General features: G+C 34.4%; 1 protein-coding gene across 1 annotated transcript; it reads left to right on the forward strand.

The window, feature by feature from the left end:
• The first annotated feature begins 285 nt into the window (after nucleotides 1–285).
• On the forward strand, nucleotides 286–1008 carry LOC139885719 (secreted RxLR effector protein 161-like). Its single transcript, XM_071869473.1, has one exon. It carries the CDS (start codon nucleotides 286–288, stop codon nucleotides 1006–1008), a length of 723 nt encoding a protein of 240 aa, XP_071725574.1.
• Nucleotides 1009–23771: the final 22763 nt, after the last annotated feature.

Raw genomic sequence — 23771 nt, forward strand, 5'->3', positions numbered from 1 at the left:
GCTGACAAGTGTGTATATAGCAAATTTGATAATTCCGGTAAAGGAGTTACAATTTGTCTATATGTAGATGACATGTTGATTTTTGGTACTGATCAACACGAAGTTGATACAACCAAAAAGTTTTTATCAACTAGTTTTGAAATGAAAGACATGGGGGAGGCTGAGGTGATTCTTGGTATTAGAATTAAATGAGGAAACAATGGAATTTCAGTTTCTCAATCTCATTATATTGAGAAGATCTTGAATAAGTTTCATTTTGAAAATTGTTCACCTGTTAGTACTCCTATGGATCCTACTATTAAGCTATTGCCTAATAAAGGACATCCAGTGTCTCAGCTTGAATACTCAAGAGCTATAGGATCTCTTATGTATGCTATGATAAGTACTAGGCCTGGTATAGCATTTGCTGTAGGAAAGCTTAGTAGATATACTAGTAATCCTAGCTCAGTTCATTGGCAAGCTTTAAATCGAGTATTTAAGTATTTGAAAGGAACTATGGATTATGGTTTGTTTTATAGTGGATTTTCTTCGGTGATAGAAGGTTATTCGGATGCTAGCTGGATCACTAATATGGAGGATCACTCCTCAACAAGTAGTTGGGTTTTTCTTCTTGGAGGAGGTGCCATTTCTTGGGCATCCAAGAAACAAACGTGTATTACGAATTCAACGATGGAGTCTGAATTTGTAACGTTAGCTGCAGCTGGTAAAGAAGCTGAGTGGCTTAGGGATTTGATTTATGAAATTTCGTTATGGCCCAAACCGATATCCACCATATCTATTAGATGTGATAGTGCTGCTACCTTGGCTAAAGCTTATAGTCAGGTGTACAATGGGAAGTCTAGACATTTAGGTGTTAGACATAGCATAATTCGTGAGCTCATTATGAATGGTGTGATATTTGTGGAGTTTGTGAAAACTGATTTAAATTTAGCCGATCATTTAACCAAAGGGTTAGCTAGAGATCTTGTGCACAAGGCGGCTAAAGGGATGAGTTTAAAGTCCATTTGAAATCTTTCATATTAAGATACCCAATTCCCATCTAATATAGTATTGGATGCTGAATTCAATGTGGAAAGCTTGATATCTAAAGATTGGAACACATTATTCATTACATCCCAATGTATGTGTTCAGTACTGCATGTGAGTTAGGTTGAAATTATATTTCTTAATAGTTCTTTGAAAAATTGCATGTGCAGGTGCGAGAATAAAGAACTACGTATATAAGCATGAAGTTTAGCCGCTTCAAGAAGTTTGGGACTTTACTTTGATATGCTTATTGAAGGATAGGACATAGGCTAGTAAAATATTGTGTCAAGTTAGAACATGAATGTGTAAACTGTTGTGTATATTTTCTTCATTATATTCACTATGGATAGAAATGGTTCAATTCTTAGTAACACCCTTGATATTCGATTATATGAATTGAATTTATACTAATATGAAATTCAATCGTCACGACATTTCATTTATGCATCAGTTTGTTTGTTGGTGATTTGCTTTAAGTTAATCAAGATTACACTTAAATGGGGGAGGATTGTTAGTGATTTGTGTCACCAATATGATTTAAGTGTAATGGGATTAATTTGTTAACCAAAATAATCTTGATAAATATCGAACAAGTTCGGGAAAGTATGGAGTGCACACTTATTTGAACTTATTTTGATTATGACGGGGGTTCGGGGGCAGCGCCCCCGATAGCGGGTTCCAAGGGGTGGCAACCCGAATTATATCTGGCAACCCGATAGAACTGCCTTCGGCAGTTATGAACTCCGGTTTTTTGGTTATTTATATCTGGTACGTTTTCATCAAATTCATACACACAAAACACAGATTCATTGTTCAATAATTCTGAGTTTTATCCGATTAAAGATTTCGATAGTACCATCGAAATACTTTGATCTGAAAGTGATTACACGACTTTCGGAAATCCGAATTCGAAACTCTTAATATACAACAATTTTCAATTTTTTGACAAAAGATCGACATAATCATGGCTTTTCGAAGATTTCAATTTCAGTTTCACACAAGCGTAGGAGGTTTAAGTTTCCAAGAATGACTGAGTTGTAAATATACGCCGGTTAATTGGGTATCCATTATCAATTTTGTCTGGCCACCCGCTACCCGTAGGATGTTTACGAGCTTGTGAGAATACCATAACGCCTTACCACTAGTAGTCTAGTACACCTCAGTAGAATTATGTAATGAATATATATGTGTTCAAACTAATCAAATATTTCATTCAGGGATATCCCATTATATTTTTTGAAATACGTTGATCATTCTATCATTAGTTCTACTATTAGTTAACATAATTGTACATTTTGGTTTTTGAGAGTGGAACTAAGTGGTCCTAGCATTTGATTTATCTACCTCCACATATAGTGCTTTATGCATGGGTCCTTTACTTTTTGAAAATGTTCTATACATATCTGTTTTACATGGGGCGTGTTGTAAGTTTGAGTGATTACACAGCTGTGTAAACTGATAATTTATGCCCATTAAATGGAGAATGGAAGATATATGTGATGATACTTTGTTTGTTATCATAACAAGTGGGGTTTTAAAAATCTTTATTAACAAGGAATGACAAAAAGATGACAACTTACACGTCTTATGATTGTTCGTTATTTGGAGGGTTACTTATAGTTCCCGGACCATACTTTGAGTCATTGTGACGTACTGACGTCGATTGTGCAAACCACCCGAATTTGCTCTAACAGTATGCGCATGGTGTGGATGATTTTAGTGTTATTGGCTATTAATTGAACACTCTTAATAACGAGTTTTACGAGTGCATGCGAAGAGCACGCTCGTAACTTGTTCGAGCTAACTCTACTCCCGAATAGGGGGAATAGTCTTCTCATATGGAAATCCAAGATAATTAACATATATACTTCTTTTCTCAATGTCTTAGCGATGTTTGCCTTCTCATATTGCCAGGTCATGAAATCCGTATAATTAGGTCACACACCCTAATTGTGAAAACAGTTTATGTGAAAATTTCAAGTAATCACATGTGATTAAATTTCTAGCTGGTATCTATGTGGTTAGGTTAAGTGAACCTCGAACCGTCCTTTTAGTTTTAAAATTTATTGGGTAAATGGCCCAAAATGACCTAAATTATCAATAATAAAGGTAAAAGTAAAGATAAAGCGGTTGACGGGTAGTTTTTTGAGCGGTTTTTGGTTCGTTTCTATGTTAGTAGTTTTTGGTTAGATTTAGATATTGTATTCATTGTGATTGTTTGATTGTGTGCGTTTTAGTGTTACGGTTGCTCAAGGCTCGGGGTTAGTTAGTTTAGGCTCTTTATTTAGTTTTAGCGAACGTTTTCTACTTCCGAGCCTAGGTTTGCATTTGGATCGATTGTACTTTTGTTCGTTTTTTTCATGAAAAGACTTGGTTATATGTTATCGTTATTTTAGCAAAATAAAATAAAATAATAAAATAAAATAATAATAAAGGTAATATTACATTTCTATATATTTAAAAAGTTAATGTGCAGTTTTTGTCTAAAAAGGATTACAATTTGAAAATGTGTGAAGTTGGGATAATATTGTACAGCTGGCACCCACATCATCACCAAGTAGATGCCACGTTATCATCCTTTTTTAACAATTATTAAAATTACACATGAACGTTTGGGTAGGCTCTGCAGAATCAACAACAATAGCTGAAAGCTTTCTTTTATCTTTATGGGCAACCAATTCATTTTCAAATATAGTTTGGAGACTTTATATTTTTCGTATTTTATGTTACCTATTTGGGCATTCGGATAATATTATCTTAAAAAATTGATGATGTGGCGTCCAGTTGACGTCTACAGGGCGATAATATTGTGGTCGTCAGTCGGACAATATTACCTCAATTTCACTCATTTTCAATTAGTAATCCTTTTTTTGGCAAAAATGAAAAAATACATTATCTTTTGGGCAACAAAAATTCATATTACCTTTATTGACCACTTATGTAACTTAGTGTTAGGATTAGTAGGACCCAACAAAACAAATGATTATGTCAATCATCGAGCCACAAATGATAAACGAACTAGCCAAAGCAAAAAAATAAAAAATAATAAATGAATAAAATGAGACGGGATTTAACGTGGTTATAGCCTAAATTCAAAACGCGGAGAAGGATTTATTCCACGGACGCACACCAGATATTTTTCCTTATAATTTTCGTGCACATGTTACAGGTTGAAATGTCTCGTTCATATTGATTATAAACGTTCCATATTAATTGATTTCGTCGCGAGGTTTTGACCTCTATATGAGACGTTTTTCAAAGAATGCATTCATTTTTAAAACAACCATAACCTTTATTTTATCGATAAAGGTTTAAAAAGCATTACGTAGATTATCAAATAATGATAATCTAAAATATACCATTTACACACGACCATTACATAATGGTTTACAATAAGAATATATTACATCAAAAATAAGTTTATTGAATGCAGTTTTTACATAATATCATACAAGCATGGACTTCAAATCTTGTCCTTATTTTAGTATGCAACAGCGGAAGCTCTTAATAATCACCTGAAAATAAACATGCTTTAAACGTCAACAAAAATGTTGGTGAGTTATAGGTTTAACCTATATATTTATCAATCGAAATAATAGACCACAAGATTTCATATTTCAAAATACATCCCATACATAGAGATAAAAAAAATCATTCATATGGTGAACACCTTGTAACCGACATTAACAAGATGCATATAAGAATATCCCCTATCATTCCGGGAAATCCTTCGGACATGATAAAAACGAATTCGAAGTACTAAAGCATCCGGTACATTGGATGGGGTTCGTTAGGCCCAATAGATCTATCTTTAGGATTCGCGTCAATTAGTAGATCGGTTTACTAATTCTTAGGTTATCAAGCAAAAGGGGCATATTCGGCTTCGATCATTCACCCATATAATATAGTTTCAATTACTTGTGTCTATTTCGTAAAACATTTATAAAACTGCATGTATTCTCATCCCAAAATATTAGATTTTTAAAAGTGGGACGATAACTCACTTTCACAGATTTTTACTTCGTCGGGAAGTAAGACTTGGCCACTGGTCGATTCACGAACCTATAACAAATATGTACATATATATCAAAGTATGTTCAAAATATATTTACAACACTTTTAATACATTTTGATGTTTTAAGTTTATTAAGTCAGTTGTCCTCGTTAGTAACCTACAACTAGTTGTCCATAATTAGATGTACAGAAAAAAATCGATATATATTATCTTGAATCAATCCACAACCCAGTGTATACACGTCTCAGGCTAGATCACAACTCAAAGTATATATATTTTTGAAATCAACCTCAACCCTGTATAGCTAACTCCAACATTACTACATATAGAGTGTCTATGGTTATTTCAAATAATATATATAGATGGGTCGATATGATATGTCAAAATATTTGCATACGTGTCTATGGTATCCCAAGATTACATAATATATTAGAATACATGTATAATAAAATATAAGTTAGCTAGGATATGATTTGTATAGAATTGTTACAATATTTCCCGTAGCTACAACAATCAAAAAATATCCAATCTTGTTTTACCCATAACTTCTTCGTTTTAAATCCGTTTTGAGTGAATCAAATTGCTATGGTTTCATATTGAACTCTATTTTATGAATCTAAACATAAAAAGTATAGGTTTATAGTCGGAAATATAAGTTACAAGTCATTTTTGTAAGAGGTAGTCATTTCAGTCGAAAGAACGACGTCTTGATGAGCATTTTGAAAAACATACTTTCACTTTGAGTTTAACCAAGATTTTTGGATATAGTTTCATGTTCATAAGAAAAATCATTTTCCCAGAAGAAAAACTTTTAAATCAAAGTTTATCATAGTTTTTAATTAACTAACCCAAAACAGCCTGCGGTGTTACTACGACGGCGTATATCCGGTTTTACGGTGTTTTTCGTGTTTTCTTCTTTTAAATCATTAAGTTAGCATATCATATAGATATAGAACATGTATTTAGTTGATTTTAAAAGTCAAGTTAGAAGGATTAACTTTTGTTTGCGAACAAGTTTAGAATTAACTAAACTATGTTCTAGTGATTACAAGTTTAAACCTTCGAATAAGGTAGATATATATGAATCGAATGATGTTATGAACATCATTAATACCTCAGGTTTTGTGGATAAACCTACTGAAAATGAGAAAAATAGATCTAGCTTCAAAGGATCCTTGGATGGCTTGAAAGTTCTTGAAGCAAAAATCATGACACAAAAACAAGTTCAAGTAAGATTTCCACTCGAAATAAGATTGTTAAAGTTATAGAAATTGAATCAAAGTTTGAATATGAGTATTACCTTGTATTAGAAAGATATCTTATTGTAAATAAGAAAGATTTCTTGAGGTTGGATGATCACTTTACAAGATTGGAAGTAAGCTAGCAAACTTGGAAGTATTCTTGATTTTATGAAACTAGAACTTATAGAATTTATGAAGAACACTTAGAACTTGAAGATAGAACTTGAGAGAGATTAATTATATGAAGAAATTTGAAGAATGAAAGTGTTTGTAGGTGTTTTTGGTCATTGGTATATGGATTAGATATAAAGGATGTGTAATTTTGTTTACTTGTAAATAAGTCATGAATGATTACTAATATTTTTGTAAGTTTATGAGATATTTCATGCTAGTTGCCAAATGATGGTTCCTACATGTATTAGGTGACTCATATGGGCTGCTAAGAGCTGATCATTGGAGTGTATATACAAATAGTACATACATCTAAAAGCTGTGTATTGTACGAGTACGAATACGGGTGCATACGAGTAGAATTGTTGATGAAACTGAACGAGGATGTAATTGTAAGCATTTTTGTTAAGTAGAAGTATTTTGATAAGTGTCTTGAAGTCTTTCAAAAGTGTATGAATACATATTAAAACACTACATGTATATACATTTTAACTGAATCATTAAATCATCGTTAGTCGTTACATGTAAATGTTGTTTTGAAACCTTTAGGTTAACGATCTTGTTAAATGTTGTTAACCCATTGTTTATTATATCTAAAGAGATGTTAAATTATTACATTATCATGATATTATGATATATTAATATATCTTAGTATGATATATATACAGTTAAATGTTGTTACAACGATAATCGTTACATATATGTCTCGTTTCGAAATCATTAAGTTAGTAGTCTTGTTTTTACATATATAATTCTTGTTTTACATATATAGTTCATTGTTAATACACTTAATGACATGTTTACTTATCATTTATCATGATTAAACATAGTGTATCAATATCTTAATATGATTCATATGTATTTAGTAAGACGTTGTTATAACGATAATCGTTATATATATCGTTTCGAGTTTCTTAATTCAATAAACTCAATTTTATGTATATAACTCATTGTTAAAATACCTAATGAGATACTTACTTATCATAATATCATGTTAACTATATATATAATCATATATATGTCATCATATAGTTTTTACAAGTTTTAACGTTCGTGAATCACCGGTCAACTTGGGTGGTCAATTGTCTATATGAAACCTATTTCAATTAATCAAGTCTTAACAAGTTTGATTGCTTAACATGTTGGAAACACTTAATCATATAAATATCAATTTCATTTAATATATATAAACAAGGAAAAGTTCGGGTCACTACAGTACCTACCCGTTAAATAAATTTCGTCCCGAAATTTTAAGCAGTTGGAGGTGTTGACGTATCTTCTGGAAATAAGTGCGGGTATTTATTTTTCATCTGATCTTCTCGTTCCCAGGTGAACTCGGGTCCTTTACGAGCATTCCATCGAACCTTAACAATTGGTATCTTGTTTTGATTAAGTCTTTTAACCTCACGATCCATTATTTCGACGGGTTCTTCGATGAATTGAAGTTTTTCGTTGATTTTGATTTCGTCTAATGGAATAGTGAGATCTTCTTTGGCAAAACATTTCTTCAAATTTGAGACATGGAAAGTGTTATGTACAGCCGCGAGTTGTTGAGGTAACTCAAGTCGGTAAGCTACTGGTCTGACACGATCAATAACCTTGAATGGTCCAATATACCTTGGATTTAATTTCCCTCGTTTACCAAATCGAACAACGCCTTTCCAAGGTGCAACTTTAAGCATGACCATTTCTTCAATTTCAAATTCTATATCTTTTCTTTTAATGTCAGCGTAGCTCTTTTGTCGACTTTGGGCGGTTTTCAACCGTTGTTGAATTTGGATGATCTTCTCGGTAGTTTCTTGTATTATCTCAGGACCCGTAATCTGTCTATCCCCCACTTCACTCCAACAAATCGGAGACCTGCACTTTCTACCATAAAGTGCTTCAAATGGCGCCATCTCAATGCTTGAATGGTAGCCGTTGTTGTAGGAAAATTCTGCTAACGGTAGATGTCAATCCCAACTATTTTCGAAATCAATAACACATGCTCGTAGTATGTCTTCAAGCGTTTGTATCGTCCTTTTGCTCTGCCCATCAGTTTGTGGATGATAGGCAGTACTCATGTCTAGACGAGTTCCTAATGCTTGCTGTAATGTCTGCCAGAATCTTGAAATAAATCTGCCATCCCTATCAGAGATAATAGAGATTGGTATTCCGTGTCTGGAGATGAATTCCTTCAAATACAGTCGTGCTAACTTCTCCATCTTGTTGTCTTCTCTTATTGGTAGGAAGTGTGCTGATTTGGTGAGACGATCAACTATTTCCCAAATAGTATCAAAACCACTTGCAGTCCTTGGCAATTTAGTGATGAAATCCATGGTAATGTTTTCCCATTTCCATTCCGGGATTTCGGGTTGTTGAAGTAGACCTGATGGTTTCTGATGCTCCACTTTGACCTTAGAACACGTCAAACATTCTCCTATGTATTTAGCAACATCGGCTTTCATACCCGGCCACCAAAAATGTTTCTTAAGATCCTTGTACATCTTCCCCATTCCAGGATGTATTGAGTATCTGGTTTTATGATCTTCTCTAAGTACCATTTCTCTCATATCTCCAAATTTTGGTACCCAAATTCTTTCAGCCCTATACCGGGTTCCGTCTTCCCGAATATTAAAGATGCTTCTCCGATCCTTTGGGTATTTCATCCTTTAAATTTCCCTCTTTTAAAACTCCTTGTTGCGCCTCCTTTATTTGAGTAGTAAGGTTAGTGTGAATCATTATATTCATAGCTTTTACTCGAATGGGTTCTCTGTCCTTTCTGCTCAAGGCGTCGGCTACCATATTTGTCTTCCCCGGGTGGTAACGAATCTCAAATTCATAATCATTCAACAATTCAATCCACCTACGCTGCCTCATATTCAGTTGTTTCTGATTAAATATGTGTTGAAGACTTTTGTGGTCGGTGTATATAATACTTTTGACCCCATATAAGTAGTGCCTACAAGTCTTTAATGCAAAAACAACTGCGCCTAATTCTAAATCATGCGTCGTATAATTCTGCTCGTGAATCTTCAATTGTCTAGACGCATAAGCAATTACCTTTGTTCGTTGCATTAATACACAACCGAGACCTTGCTTTGAGGCATCACAATATATCACAAAATCATCATTCCCTTCAGGTAATGACAATATAGGTGCCGTAGTTAACTTTTTTCTTCAATAATTGAAACGTTTTCTCTTGTTCATCATTCCATTCAAATTTCTTCCCTTTATGCGATAATGCAGTCAAGGGTTTTGCTATTTTGAAAAAATCTTGGATGAATCTCCTGTAATAATCAACCAGTCCTAAAAATTGACGTATGTGTTTTGGAGTTTTCGGGGTTTCTCACTTTTCAACGGTTTCAATCTTTGCTGGATCCACCTGAATACCTTCTTTGTTCACTATATGACCGAGAAATTGAACTTCTTCCAACTAAAATGCACACTTTGAAAACTTAGCGTACAGTTTTTCTTTTCTCAGCAACTCTAGCTCTTTTCTCAAATGTTCTTCATGCTCTTGGTCATTCTTTGAGTAAATAAGTATGTCATCGATGAAAACAATGACAAACTTGTCAAGATATGGCCCACACACTCGGTTCATGAGGTCCATGAACACAGCTGGTGCGTTAGTCAATCCAAACGGCATAACCATAAACTCGTAATGACCGTAACGCGTCCTAAAAGCAGTCTTTGGAATATTATCCTCCTTCACCCGCATTTGATGATATCCAGAACGTAAATCGATCTTCGAATAAATCGACGAGCCTTGTAGTTGATCAAATAAGTCATCGATTCTCGGTAATGGGTAACGATTCTTGATGGTAAGTTTATTCAACTCTCGGTAGTCGATACACAATCTGAATGTACCATCTTTCTTCTTGACAAACAGAACAGGAGCTCCCCATGTTGATGTACTTGGTTGAATGAAACCACGCTCTAAAAGTTCCTGTAATTGACTTTGTAATTCTTTCATTTCGCTGGGTGCGAGTCTGTATGGAGCACGAGCTATTGGTGCAGCTCCTGGTACAAGGTCTATTTGAAATTCAACTTATCGATGTGGGGGTAATCCCGGTAATTCTTTCGGAAATACATCAGAAAATTCTTTTGCGATGGGAACATCACTGATGTTCTTTTTTCAGGTTTAACTTCCTCGATGTGTGCTAGAATGACGTAACAACCTTTTCTTATTAGTTTTTACGCCTTCAAACTACTAATAAGATTTAACTTCGCGTTGTTCTTTTCTCCGTACATCATTAAAGGTTTTCCTTTTTCACGCATAATGCGAATCGCATTTTTATAACAAACGACCTCTGCTCTTACCTTCTTTAACCAGTCCATGCCAATTATTACATCAAAACTCCCTAACTCGATTGGTATTAAATCAATCTTAAACGTTTCATCACCCAGTTTAATTTCTCTATCCCGACATATATTATCTGCTGAAATTAATTTACCGTTTGCTAATTCGAGTAAAAATTTATTATCCAAAGGCGTCAATGGGCAACTTAATTTAGTACAAAAATCTCTACTCATATAGCTTCTATCCGCACCTGAATCAAATAAAACATAAGCAGATTTATCGTCAATAAGAAACGTACCCGTAACAAGCTCCGGGTCTTCCTGTGCTTCTGCCGCATTAATATTGAAAACTCTTCCACGGCCCTGCCCATTAGTATTCCCCTGATTCGGGCAATTTCTAATAATGTGGCCCGGTTTTCCACATTTATAACAAAAAGCGTTGGTATTACTTGCTCCGACATTATTCGTTTCGGCATTACTTGTTCTGAAATTATTTGTTCCTTTAGTTCTGTTAAACTTTGGTCCGTAGACCTCACACTTTGTCGCGCTATGACCATTTCTTTTACACCTGTTGCAAAATGTCGTGCAAAACCCCTGATGATTTTCTTCACACTTATGATGTAGTGACCCGAACTTTTCCATGTTTATATATATTAATGGAGATTGATATTTACATGATTAAATGTTTCCAACATGTTAAGAAATCAAACTTGTTAAGACTTGATTAATTGAAATATGTTTCATATAGACAATTGACCACCCATGTTGACCGGTGATTCACGAAACGTTAAAACTTGTAAAAACTATATGATGACATATATATGGATATATATATATAGTTAACATGATACTATGATAAGTAAACATATCATTAAGTATATTAACAATGAACTACATATGTAAAAACAAGACTACAAACTTAATGATTTTTAAACGAGACATATATGTAACGATTATCGTTGTAAAGACATTTAATGTATATATATCATATTAAGAGATATTCATACATGATAATATCATGATAATATAATAATTTAAAATCTCATTTGATATTATAAACATTGGGTTAACAACATTTAACAAGATCGTTAACCTAAAGGTTTCAAAACAACACTTACATGTAACGACTAACGATGACTTAACGACTCAGTTAAAATGTATATACATGTAGTGTTTTAATATGTATTTATACACTTTTGAAAGACTTCAATACACTTATCAAAATACTTCTACTTAACAAAAATTCTTACAATTACATCCTCGTTCAGTTTCATCAACAATTCTACTCGTATGCACCCGTATTCGTACTCGTACAATACACAGCTTTTAGATGTATGTACTATTGGTATATACACTCTAATGATCAGCTCTTAGCAGCCCATGTGAGTCACCTAACACATGTGGGAACCATCATTTGGCAACTAGCATGAAATATCTCATAAAATTACAAAAATATGAGTAATCATTCATGACTTATTTACATGAAAACAAAATTACATATCCTTTATATCTAATCCATACACCAACGACCAAAAACACCTACAAACACTTTCATTCTTCAATTTTCTTCATCTAATTGATCTCTCTCAAGTTCTATCTTCAAGTTCTAAGTGTTCTTCATAAATTCTACAAGTTCTAGTTACATAAAATCAAGAATACTTTCAAGTTTGCTAGCTCACTTCCAATCTTGTAAGGTGATCATCCAACCTCAAGAAATCTTTGTTTCTTACAGTAGGTTATCATTCTAATACAAGGTAATAATCATATTCAAACTTTGGTTCAATTTCTATAACTATAACAATCTTATTTCAAGTGATGATCTTACTTGAACTTGTTTTCGTGTCATGATTCTGCTTCAAGAACTTCGAGCCATCCAAGGATCCGTTGAAGCTAGATCCATTTTTCTATTTTCCAGTAGGTTTATCCAAGGAACTTAAGGTAGTAATGATGTTCATAACATCATTCGATTCATACATATAAAGCTATCTTATTCGAAGGTTTAAACTTGTAATCACTAGAACATAGTTTAGTTAATTCTAAACTTGTTCGCAAACAAAAGTTAATCCTTCTAACTTGAATTATAAAATCAACTAAACACATGTTCTATATCTATATGATATGCTAACTTAATGATTTAAAACCTGGAAACACGAAAAACACCGTAAAACCGGATTTACGCCGTCGTAGTAACACCGCGGGCTGTTTTGGGTTAGTTAATTAAAAACTATGATAAACTTTGATTTAAAAGTTGTTATTCTGAGAAATTGATTTTTATTATGAACATGAAACTATATCCAAAAATTATGGTTAAACTCAAAGTGAAAGTATGTTTTCTAAAATGGTCATCTAGACGTCATTCTTTCGACTGAAATGACTACCTTTACAAAAACGACTTGTAACTTATTTTTCTTACTATAAACCTATACTTTTTCTGTTTTTATTCATAAAATAGAGTTCAATATGAAACCATAGCAATTTGATTCACTCAAAACGGATTTAAAATGAAGAAGTTATGGGTAAAACAAGATTGGATAATTTTTATCATTTTAGCTACGTGAAAATTGGTAACAAAACTATTCCAACCATAACTTAATCAACTTGTATTGTATATTATGTAATCTTGAGATACCATAGACACGTATACAATGTTTCGACCTATCATGTCGACACATCTATATATATTTCGGAACAACCATAGACACTCTATATGTGAATGTTGGAGTTAGCTATACAGGGTTGAGGTTGATTCCAAAATATATATAGTTTGAGTTGTGATCAATACTGAGATACGTATACACTGGGTCGTGGATTGATTCAAGATAATATTTATCGATTTATTTCTGTACATCTAACTGTGGACAACTAGTTGTAGGTTACTAACGAGGACAGCTGACTTAATAAACTTAAAACATCAAAATATATTAAAAGTGTTGTAAATATATTTTGAACATACTTTGATATATATGTATATATTGTTATAGGTTCGTGAATCAACCAGTGGCCAAGTCTTACTTCCCGACGAAGTAAAAATCTATGAAAGTGAGTTATAGTCCCACTTTTAAAATCTAATATTTTTGGGATGAGAATACATGCAGGTTTTATAAATGCTTTACGAAATAGACACAAGTGATCGAAACTACATTCAATGGTTGGATTATTAAACCGAATATGCCCCTTTTTATTAAGTCTGGTAATCTAAGAATTAGGGAACAGACACCCTAATTGACGCGAATCCTAAAGATAGATCTATTGGGCCTAACAAACCCCATCCAAAGTACCGGATGCTTTAGTACTTCGAAATTTATATCACATCCGAAGGGTATCCCGGAATGATGGGGATATTCTTATATATGCATCTTGTTAATGTCGGTTACCAGGTGTTCACCATATGAATGATTTTTATCTCTATGTATGGGATGTGTATTGAAATATGAAATCTTGTGGTCTATTATTATGATTTGATATATATAGGTTAAACCTATAACTCACCAACATTTTTGTTGACGTTTTAAGCATGTTTATTCTCAGGTGATTATTAAGAGCTTCCGCTGTCGCATACTTAAATAAGGACGAGATTTGGAGTCCATGCTTGTATGATATTATGTAAAAACTGCATTCAAGAAACTTATTTTGTTGTAACATATTTGTATTGTAAACCATTATGTAATGGTCGTGTGTAAACATGATATTTTAGATTATCATTATTTGATAATCTACGTAAAGCTTTTTAAACCTTTATTGATGAAATAAAGGTTATGGTTTGTTTTAAAATGAATGCAGTCTTTGAAAAACGTCTCATATAGAGGTCAAAACCTCGCAACGAAATCAATTAATATGGAACGTTTTTAATCAATAAGAACGGGACATTTCAGTTGGTATCCGAGCGTTGGTCTTAGAGAACCAGAATTTTGCATTAGTGTGTCTTATCGAGTTTGTTAGGATGCATTAGTGAGTCTGGACTTCGACCGTGTTTACTTGAAAAATGATTGCTTAACAAATTTTGTTGGAAACTATATATTTTTAACATGTAAATATTATGTGATATATTAATCTCTTAACGCGTTTGATATTATGTGATAGATGTCTACCTCTAGAACAAGTCCCATTGACTCACTTAATAATAATAAAGAGTCAAATGTAAATTGGAATGATTCGTGGACTGATTCACAAGTTCCCGAAGAGGAACCGGAAGAAGAGTCGGAACCGGAAGAAGAATCGGAACCGGATGAAGAAATAGAACCGGTGGGGGAAATAATAAAACGGTTAAGTAAAAGAAAATCCTCAACCAACCGACCAAGGTTAATTATGGTCAATGGTGTTTCCGCCAAGGAAGCAAAATATTGGGAGGATTACCAATTCTCCGATGAATCGGATTCCGACGAGAATTCCGATTATGTTATAGAAATTACGCCAACTGAATTTAAAAAGGCAAAAGAAAATAATAAGGGAAAGGGCATAAAAATAGAGAAATCTAATTCCAACCCCGATGAACTTTATATGTATCGTCAACCCCCGAAGTCCTTAAGTTGTAACAATGACCCGGGAACCTCTAAACCACCAGGTTTTTCTAAACCAATGTGGAAAACAACGGCTCGTATTAGGGGAACATCATATATCCCTAGAAACTTGGCAAAACGAACCAAAACCGAAGAAGAAGAAACAAGCGAGTCGGAATAAGATAGTTGTATTCATGTGGTGTAATATATGTAATATAGTGTGCTTATGCTTTATGATATATGTAAAAATTGCTTGTATTAATAAGTATTTTTTTTTTATGAATCTAACTCTTGTCTATTTTACAGTATAAAAACACAAAATGGATAGACAACCCAATATTTTAAGAGACCTACCCGGAGACATGATTGATGAAATCTTGTCTAGAGTCGGTCAGAATTCTTCGGCACAACTATTTAAGGCGAGATCAGTTTGTAAGACATTCGAAGAACGTTCCAAGAATGCCTTGGTTTATAAAAGGCTTTCATTCGAAAGATGGGGGATATCACATTGGGAAATCCATACGTTACGATGTGTTTACTTTGACGCATATATTGCGGGGAACCCAAATGCTATTTTACGCAATGGGTTAAGAAATTATTTTGACTCAATATATCCGAATATTGGACTTCGTGATTTAGAAAAAGTGGCTAACATGCAACATAAAGAAGCATGTTATGCTTATGGATTAGTAATGTTCGCTTCTCACCAAAGTGAGAACAAGAACATCGGGCTACAACTATTAAACAAAACGTTCCCACAAGTGACGGAGTCGGTAATTGGGGTAAGAAATGAGGCTTTTAGATTGTTACGGGACTGTTGAACATTACGTAACCCTCGTCCCTTTGACGACGTTACAACACGCTGTCTTATCAACGGCCATAACGGTTATGTTCCACAAGACCAAGGATGGGAAGTAATCCTAGTAAAAACAGAATGCATGACTTGTTTCTGGACATATGAATTACGTGTCTTTATTGCCTTTGCTGAACGACTTGTGTACTAGCTAGAATTATCTTCACAACCATCTTGTATCAATTTTATTGTGTGCTATATTTCATGCTATATGTAAAATAAGCGGTATTGTAAGTTTGTAAAATATTGTGTAAAAGTTTGAACGCGAAATATTATTATAATCAGTTTTTCATATAGAATTGTAGTAGTTGAATTGTATATTAGCTACTAAGTATGAACTTAACGGGTAGGTACTACCCGAATTTAAACTTATAAAACGCTAATATGAAGAAAAAGCTTTTATAAATGAGTTCATATTATGCTACGAAATACTATTAACTACTCTTAATATTCTGTATGATTAACTTGTTCCATTTAACTATTTTGAAGGAAATGACACCGACTACTCGACACACCGTGAATATGAATAAAGAGGAATTCCGTACTTTTCTAGCTTCAAACATAGCCGCAGTACAGGCTGCGCTACATACCAACAATAACCTTGGATCTAGCAGTACAGGAAATAGTGTAGGATGCACCTACAAAGAATTCACTGCCTGCAAACCTTTGGAATTTGATGGAACCGAAGGACCGATCGGATTGAAACGGTGGACCGAGAAGGTCGAATCGGTGTTTGCCATAAGTAAGTGTACTGAAGAGGACAAAGTGAAGTACGCTACGCATACCTTCACAGGTTCTGCATTAACATGGTGGAATACCTATCTAGAGCAAGTGGGACAAGACGATGCGTACGCACTACCGTGGTCAGCATTCAAGCACTTGATGAACGAAAGTACCGTCCCAGAACCGAGGTCAATAAGCTCAAGACAGAACTTAGAGGGTTACGAACCCAAGGATTTGATATTACCACGTACGAAAGACGATTCACAGAATTGTGCCTATTGTGTCCGGGAGCATTCGAAGATGAGGAAGAGAAGATCGACGCGTTTGTGAAAGGATTACCGGAAAGAATCCAAGAAGATATAAGTTCACACGAGCCCGCCTCCATACAATAGGCATGTAGAATGGCTCACAAACTAGTGAACCAGATTGAAGAAAGAATTAAAGAACAGACTGCTGAAGAGGCCAATGTGAAGCAAGTCAAAAGAAAGTGGGAGGAAAACGGTGATAAGAATCACCAATACAACAACAACAGCAATTACAACAATAATCGCAACAATTATCCCAATAATCGTAACATCAATCGCAACTACAACAAATGGCCCAACAACAACAACAACAACAACAACAACAACAACAACAACAACAGCAACTACAACAATCATCCCAACAACAATAATAACCGCAACAACAACAACAATCAGAAGCAGCTATGCCAAAGGTGTGAAAAGTATCACTCGGGGTTCTGCACCAAATTTTGCAACAAGTGTAAAAGAAATGGTCATAGCGCGGCGAAGTGTGAGGTCTACGGACCAGGGGTTAATAGAACGAAAGGAACAAATGGTGTCGGAACGAGTAATGGCGGAGCAAGTAGTGTCGGAGCAAGTTATGCCAATGTAGTTTGTTATAAATGTGGAAAACCGGGCCACATTATTAGAAATTGCCCGAACCAGGAGAACACGAATGGACAAGGCCGCGGAAGAGTTTTCAATATTAATGCGGCAGAGGCACAGGAAGACCCGGAGCTTGTTACGGGTACGTTTCTTATTGACAATAAATCTGCTTACGTTTGATTTGATTCGGGTGCGGATAGAAGCTATATGAGTAGAGATTTTTGTGTTAAATTAAGTTGTCCATTGACGCCTTTGGATAGTAAATTTTTACTCGAATTAGCAAATGGTAAATTAATTTCAGCAGATAATATATGTCGGAATCGAGAAATTAAATTGGTTAGCGAAACATTTAAGATTGACTTGATACCAGTAGAGTTAGGGAGTTTTGATGTGATAATCGGTATGGACTGGTTGAAAAAAAGTGAAAGCAGAGATCGTTTGTTACAAAAATGCAATTCGCATTATACGAGAAAAAGGAAAACCCTTAATGGTGTACGGAGAAAAGGGAAACACGAAGCTACATCTTATTAGTAATTTGAAGGCACAAAAACTAATAAGAAAAGGTTTCTATGCTGTTCTAGCACACATCGAGAAAGTACAAACTGAAGAAAAGAGCATCAATGATGTTCCCATTGTAAAAGAATTTCCCGATGTATTTCCGAAAGAATTACCGGGATTACCCCCACATCGATCCGTTGAATTTCAAATAGATCTTGTACTAGGAGCTGCACCAATAGCTCGTGCTCCTTACAGACTCGCACCCAGCGAGATGAAAGAACTGCAAAGCTAATTACAAGAACTTTTAGAGCATGGTTTCATTCGACCAAGCACATCACTGTGGGGAGCTCCTGTTTTGTTTGTCAAGAAGAAAGATGGTACATTCAGGTTGTGTATCGACTACCGAGAGTTAAACAAACTTACCATCAAGAACCGCTACCCACTACCGAGAATCGACGACTTATTTGATCAACTGCAAGGCTCGTCTATTTATTCAAAGATTGACTTACGTTCCGGGTATCATCAAATGCGGGTGAAAGAAGATGATATTCCAAAGACTGCTTTCAGAACACGTTACGGTCATTACGAGTTTATGGTCATGCCATTTGGTTTAACTAATGCACCAGCTGTGTTCATGGACCTTATGAACCGAGTGTGTGGACCATACCTTGACAAGTTTGTCATTGTTTTCATTGATGACATACTTATTTACTCAAAGAATGACCAAGAACACGGTGAACATTTGAGAAAGGTGTTAGAAGTATTGAGGAAGGAAGAATTGTACGCTAAATTTTCAAAGTGTGCATTTTGGTTGAAAGAAGTTCAATTCCTCGGTCACATAGTGAACAAAAAAGGTATTAAGGTGGATCCGGCAAAGATAGAAACTGTTGAAAAGTGGGAAACCCCAAAAACTCCGAAACACATACGCCAGTTTTTAGGACTAGCTGGTTACTACAGAAGGTTCATCCAAGACTTTTCCAGAATAGCAAAACCCTTGACTGCATTAACGCATAAAGGGAAGAAATTTGAATGGAATGATGAACAAGAGAAAGCGTTTCAGTTATTGAAGAAAAAGCTAACTACGGCACCTATATTGTCATTGCCTGAAGGGAATGATGATTTTGTGATTTATTGTGACGCATCAAAGCAAGGTCTCGGTTGTGTATTAATGCAACGAACGAAGGTGATTGCTTATGCGTCTAGACAATTGAAGATTCACGAGCAAAATTATACGACACATTATTTGGAATTAGGCACGGTTGTTTTTGCATTAAAGACTTGGAGGCACTACTTATATGGGGTCAAAAGTATTATATATACCGACCACAAAAGTCTTCAACACATATTTAATCAGAAACAATTGAATATGAGGCAGCGTAGGTGGATTGAATTGTTGAATGATTACGACTTTGAGATTCATTACCACCCGGGGAAGGCAAATGTGGTAGCCGATGCCTTGAGCAGGAAGGACAGAGAACCCATTCGAGTAAAATCTATGAATATAATGATTCATAATAACCTTATTACTCAAATAAAGGAGGCGCAACAAGGAGTTTTAAAAGAGGGAAATTTAAAGGATGAAATACCCAAAGGATCGGAGAAGAATCTTAATATTCGAGAAGACGGAACCCGGTATAGGGCTGAAAGGATTTGGGTACCAAAATTTAGAGATATGAGAGAAATGGTACTTAGAGAAGCTCATAAAACCAGATACTCAATACATCCTGGAACGGGGAAGATGTACAAGGATCTCAAGAAACATTTTTGGTGGCCGGGTATAAAAGCCGATGTTGCTAAATACGTAGGAGAATGTTTGACGTGTTCTAAGGTCAAAGCTGAGCATCAGAAACCATCAGATCTACTTCAACAACCCGAAATCCCGGAATGGAAATGGGAAAACATTACCATGGATTTCATCACTAAATTGCAAGGACTGCAAGTGGTTTTGATACTATTTGGGTAATAGTTGATCGTCTCACCAAATCAGCACACTTCCTACCAATAAGAGAAGATGACAAGATGGAGAAGTTAGCACGACTGTATTTGAAGGAAGTCGTCTCCAGACATGGAATACCAATCTCTATTATCTCTGACAGGGATGGCAGATTTATTTCAAGATTCTGGCAGACATTACAGCAAGCATTAGGAACTCGTCTAGACATGAGTACTGCCTATCATCCACAAACTGATGGGCAGAGCGAAAGGACGATACAAATGCTTGAAGACATGCTACGAGCATGTGTTATTGATTTCGGAAACAGTTGGGATCGACATCTACCGTTAGCAGAATTTTCCTACAACAACAGCTACCATTCAAGCATTGAGATGGCGCCGTTTGAAGCACTTTATGGTAGAAAGTGCAGGTCTCCGATTTTTTGGAGTGAAGTGGGGGATAGACAGATTACGGGTCCGGAGATTATACAAGAAACTACCGAGAAGATCATCCAAATTCAACAAAGGTTGAAAACCGCCCAAAATCGACAAAAGAGCTACGCTGACATTAAAAGAAAAGATATAGAATTTGAAATTGGAGAGATGGTCATGCTTAAAGTTGCACCTTGGAAAGGCGTTGTTCGATTTGGTAAACGAGGGAAATTAAATCCAAGGTATATTAGACCATTCAAGATTATTGATCGTGTCGGACCAGTAGCTTACCGACTTGAGTTACCTCAACAACTCGCGGCTGTACATAACACTTTCCACGTCTCGAATTTGAAGAAATGTTTTGCTAAAGAAGATTTTACTATTCCGTTAGATGAAATCCAAATCAACGAAAAACTTCAATTCATCGAAGAACCCGTCGAAATAATGGATCGTGAGGTTAAAAGACTTAAGCAAAACAAGATACCAATTGTTAAGGTTTGATGGAATGCTCGTAGAGGACCCGAGTTCACCTGGGAGCGTGAAGATCAGATGAAGAAGAAATACCCGCATCTATTTCCAGAAGATTCGTCAACACCTTCAACAGCTTAAAATTTCGGGACGAAATTTATTTAACGGGTAGGTACTGTAGTGACCCGAACTTTTCCATGTTTATATATATTAATGGAGATTGATATTTACATGATTAAATGTTTCCAACATTTTAAGCAATCAAACTTGTTAAGACTTGATTAATTGAAATATGTTTCATATAGACAATTGACCACCCAAGTTGACCGGTGATTCACGAACGTTAAAACTTGTAAAAACTATATGATGACATATATATGGATATATATATAGTTAACATGATACTATGATAAGTAAACATATCATTAAGTATATTAACAATGAACTACATATGTAAAAACAAGACTACTAACTTAATGATTTTTAAACGAGACATATATGTAACGATTATCGTTGTAAACACATTTAATGTATATATATTATATTAAGAGATATTCATACATGATAATATCATGATAATATAATAATTTAAAATCTCATTTGATATTATTAACATGGGGTTAACAACATTTAACAAGAACGTTAACCTAAAGGTTTCAAAACAACACTTACATGTAACGACTAACGATGACTTAACGACTCAGTTAAAATGTATATACATGTAGTGTTTTAATATGTATTTATACACTTTTTAAAGACTTCAATACACTTATCAAAATACTTCTACTTAACAAAAATGCTTACAATTACATCCTCGTTCAGTTTCATCAACAATTCTACTCGTATGCACCCGTATTCGTACTCGTACAATACACAGCTTTTAGATGTATGTACTATTGGTATATACACTCCAATGATCAGATGTTAGCAGCCAATGTGAGTTACCTAACACATGTGGGAACCATCATTTGGCAACTAGCATGAAATATCTCATAAAATTACAAAAATATGAGTAATCATTCATGACTTATTTACATGAAAACAAAATTACATATCCTTTATATCTAATCCATACACCAACGACCAAAAACACCTACAAACACTTTCATTCTTCAATTTTCTTCATCTAATTGATCTCTCTCAAGTTCTATCTTCAAGTTCTAAGTGTTCTTCATAAATTCTACAAGTTCTAGTTACATAAAATCAAGAATACTTTCAAGTTTGCTAGCTCACTTCCAATCTTGTAAGGTGATCATCCAACCTCAAGAAATCTTTGTTTCTTACAGTAGGTTATCATTCTAATACAAGGTAATAATCATATTCAAACTTTGGTTCAATTTCTATAACTATAACAATCTTATTTCAAGTGATGATCTTACTTGAACTTGTTTTCGTGTCATGATTCTGCTTCAAGAACTTCGAGCCATCCAAGGATCCGTTGAAGCTAGATCCATTTTTCTCTTTTCCAGTAGGTTTATCCAAGGAACTTAAGGTAGTAATGATGTTCATAACATCATTCGATTCATACATATAAAGCTATCTTATTCGAAGGTTTAAACTTGTAATCACTAGAACATAGTTTAGTTAATTCTAAACTTGTTCGCAAACAAAAGTTAATCCTTCTAACTTGACTTTTAAAATCAACTAAACACATGTTCTATATCTATATGATATGCTAACCTAATGATTTAAAACCTGGAAACACGAAAAACACCGTAAAATCGGATTTACGCCGTCGTAGTAACATCGCGGGCTGTTTTGGGTTAGTTAATTAAAAACTATGATAAACTTTGATTTAAAAGTTGTTATTCTGAGAAATTGATTTTTATTATGAACATGAAACTATATCCAAAAATTATGGTTAAACTCAAAGTGGAAGTATGTTTTCTAAAATGGTCATCTAGACGTCATTCTTTCGATTGAAATGACTACCTTTACAAAAATGACTTGTAACTTATTTTTCTGACTATAAACCTATACTTTTTCTGTTTAGATTCATAAAATAGAGTTCAATATGAAACCATAGCAATTTGATTCACTCAAAACGGATTTAAAATGAAGAAGTTATGGGTAAAACAAGATTGGATAATTTTTCTCATTTTAGCTACGTGAAAATTGGTAACAAATCTATTCCAACCATAACTTAATCAACTTGTATTGTATATTATGTAATCTTGAGATACCATAGACACGTATACAATGTTTCGACCTATCATGTCGACACATCTATATATATTTCGGAACAACCATAGACACTCTATATGTGAATGTTGGAGTTAGCTATACAGGGTTGAGGTTGATTCCAAAATATATATAGTTTGAGTTGTGATCAATACTGAGATACGTATACACTGGGTCGTGGATTGATTCAAGATAATATTTATCGATTTATTTCTGTACATCTAACTGTGGACAACTAGTTGTAGGTTACTAACGAGGACAGCTGACTTAATAAACTTAAAACATCAAAATATATTAAAAGTGTTGTAAATATATTTTGAACATACTTTGATATATATGTATATATTGTTATAGGTTCGTGAATCAACCAGTGGCCAAGTCTTACTTCCCGACGAAGTAAAAATCTGTGAAAGTTAGTTATAGTCCCACTTTTAAAATCTAATATTTTTGGGATGAGAATACATGCAGGTTTTATAAATGTTTTACGAAATAGACACAAGTGATCGAAACTACATTCAATGGTTGGATTATTAAACCGAATATGCCCCTTTTTATTAAGTCTGG

The sequence above is a fragment of the Rutidosis leptorrhynchoides genome, chromosome 1, assembly GCF_046630445.1.
Source record: "Rutidosis leptorrhynchoides isolate AG116_Rl617_1_P2 chromosome 1, CSIRO_AGI_Rlap_v1, whole genome shotgun sequence".
Lineage (NCBI taxonomy): Eukaryota > Viridiplantae > Streptophyta > Magnoliopsida > Asterales > Asteraceae > Rutidosis > Rutidosis leptorrhynchoides.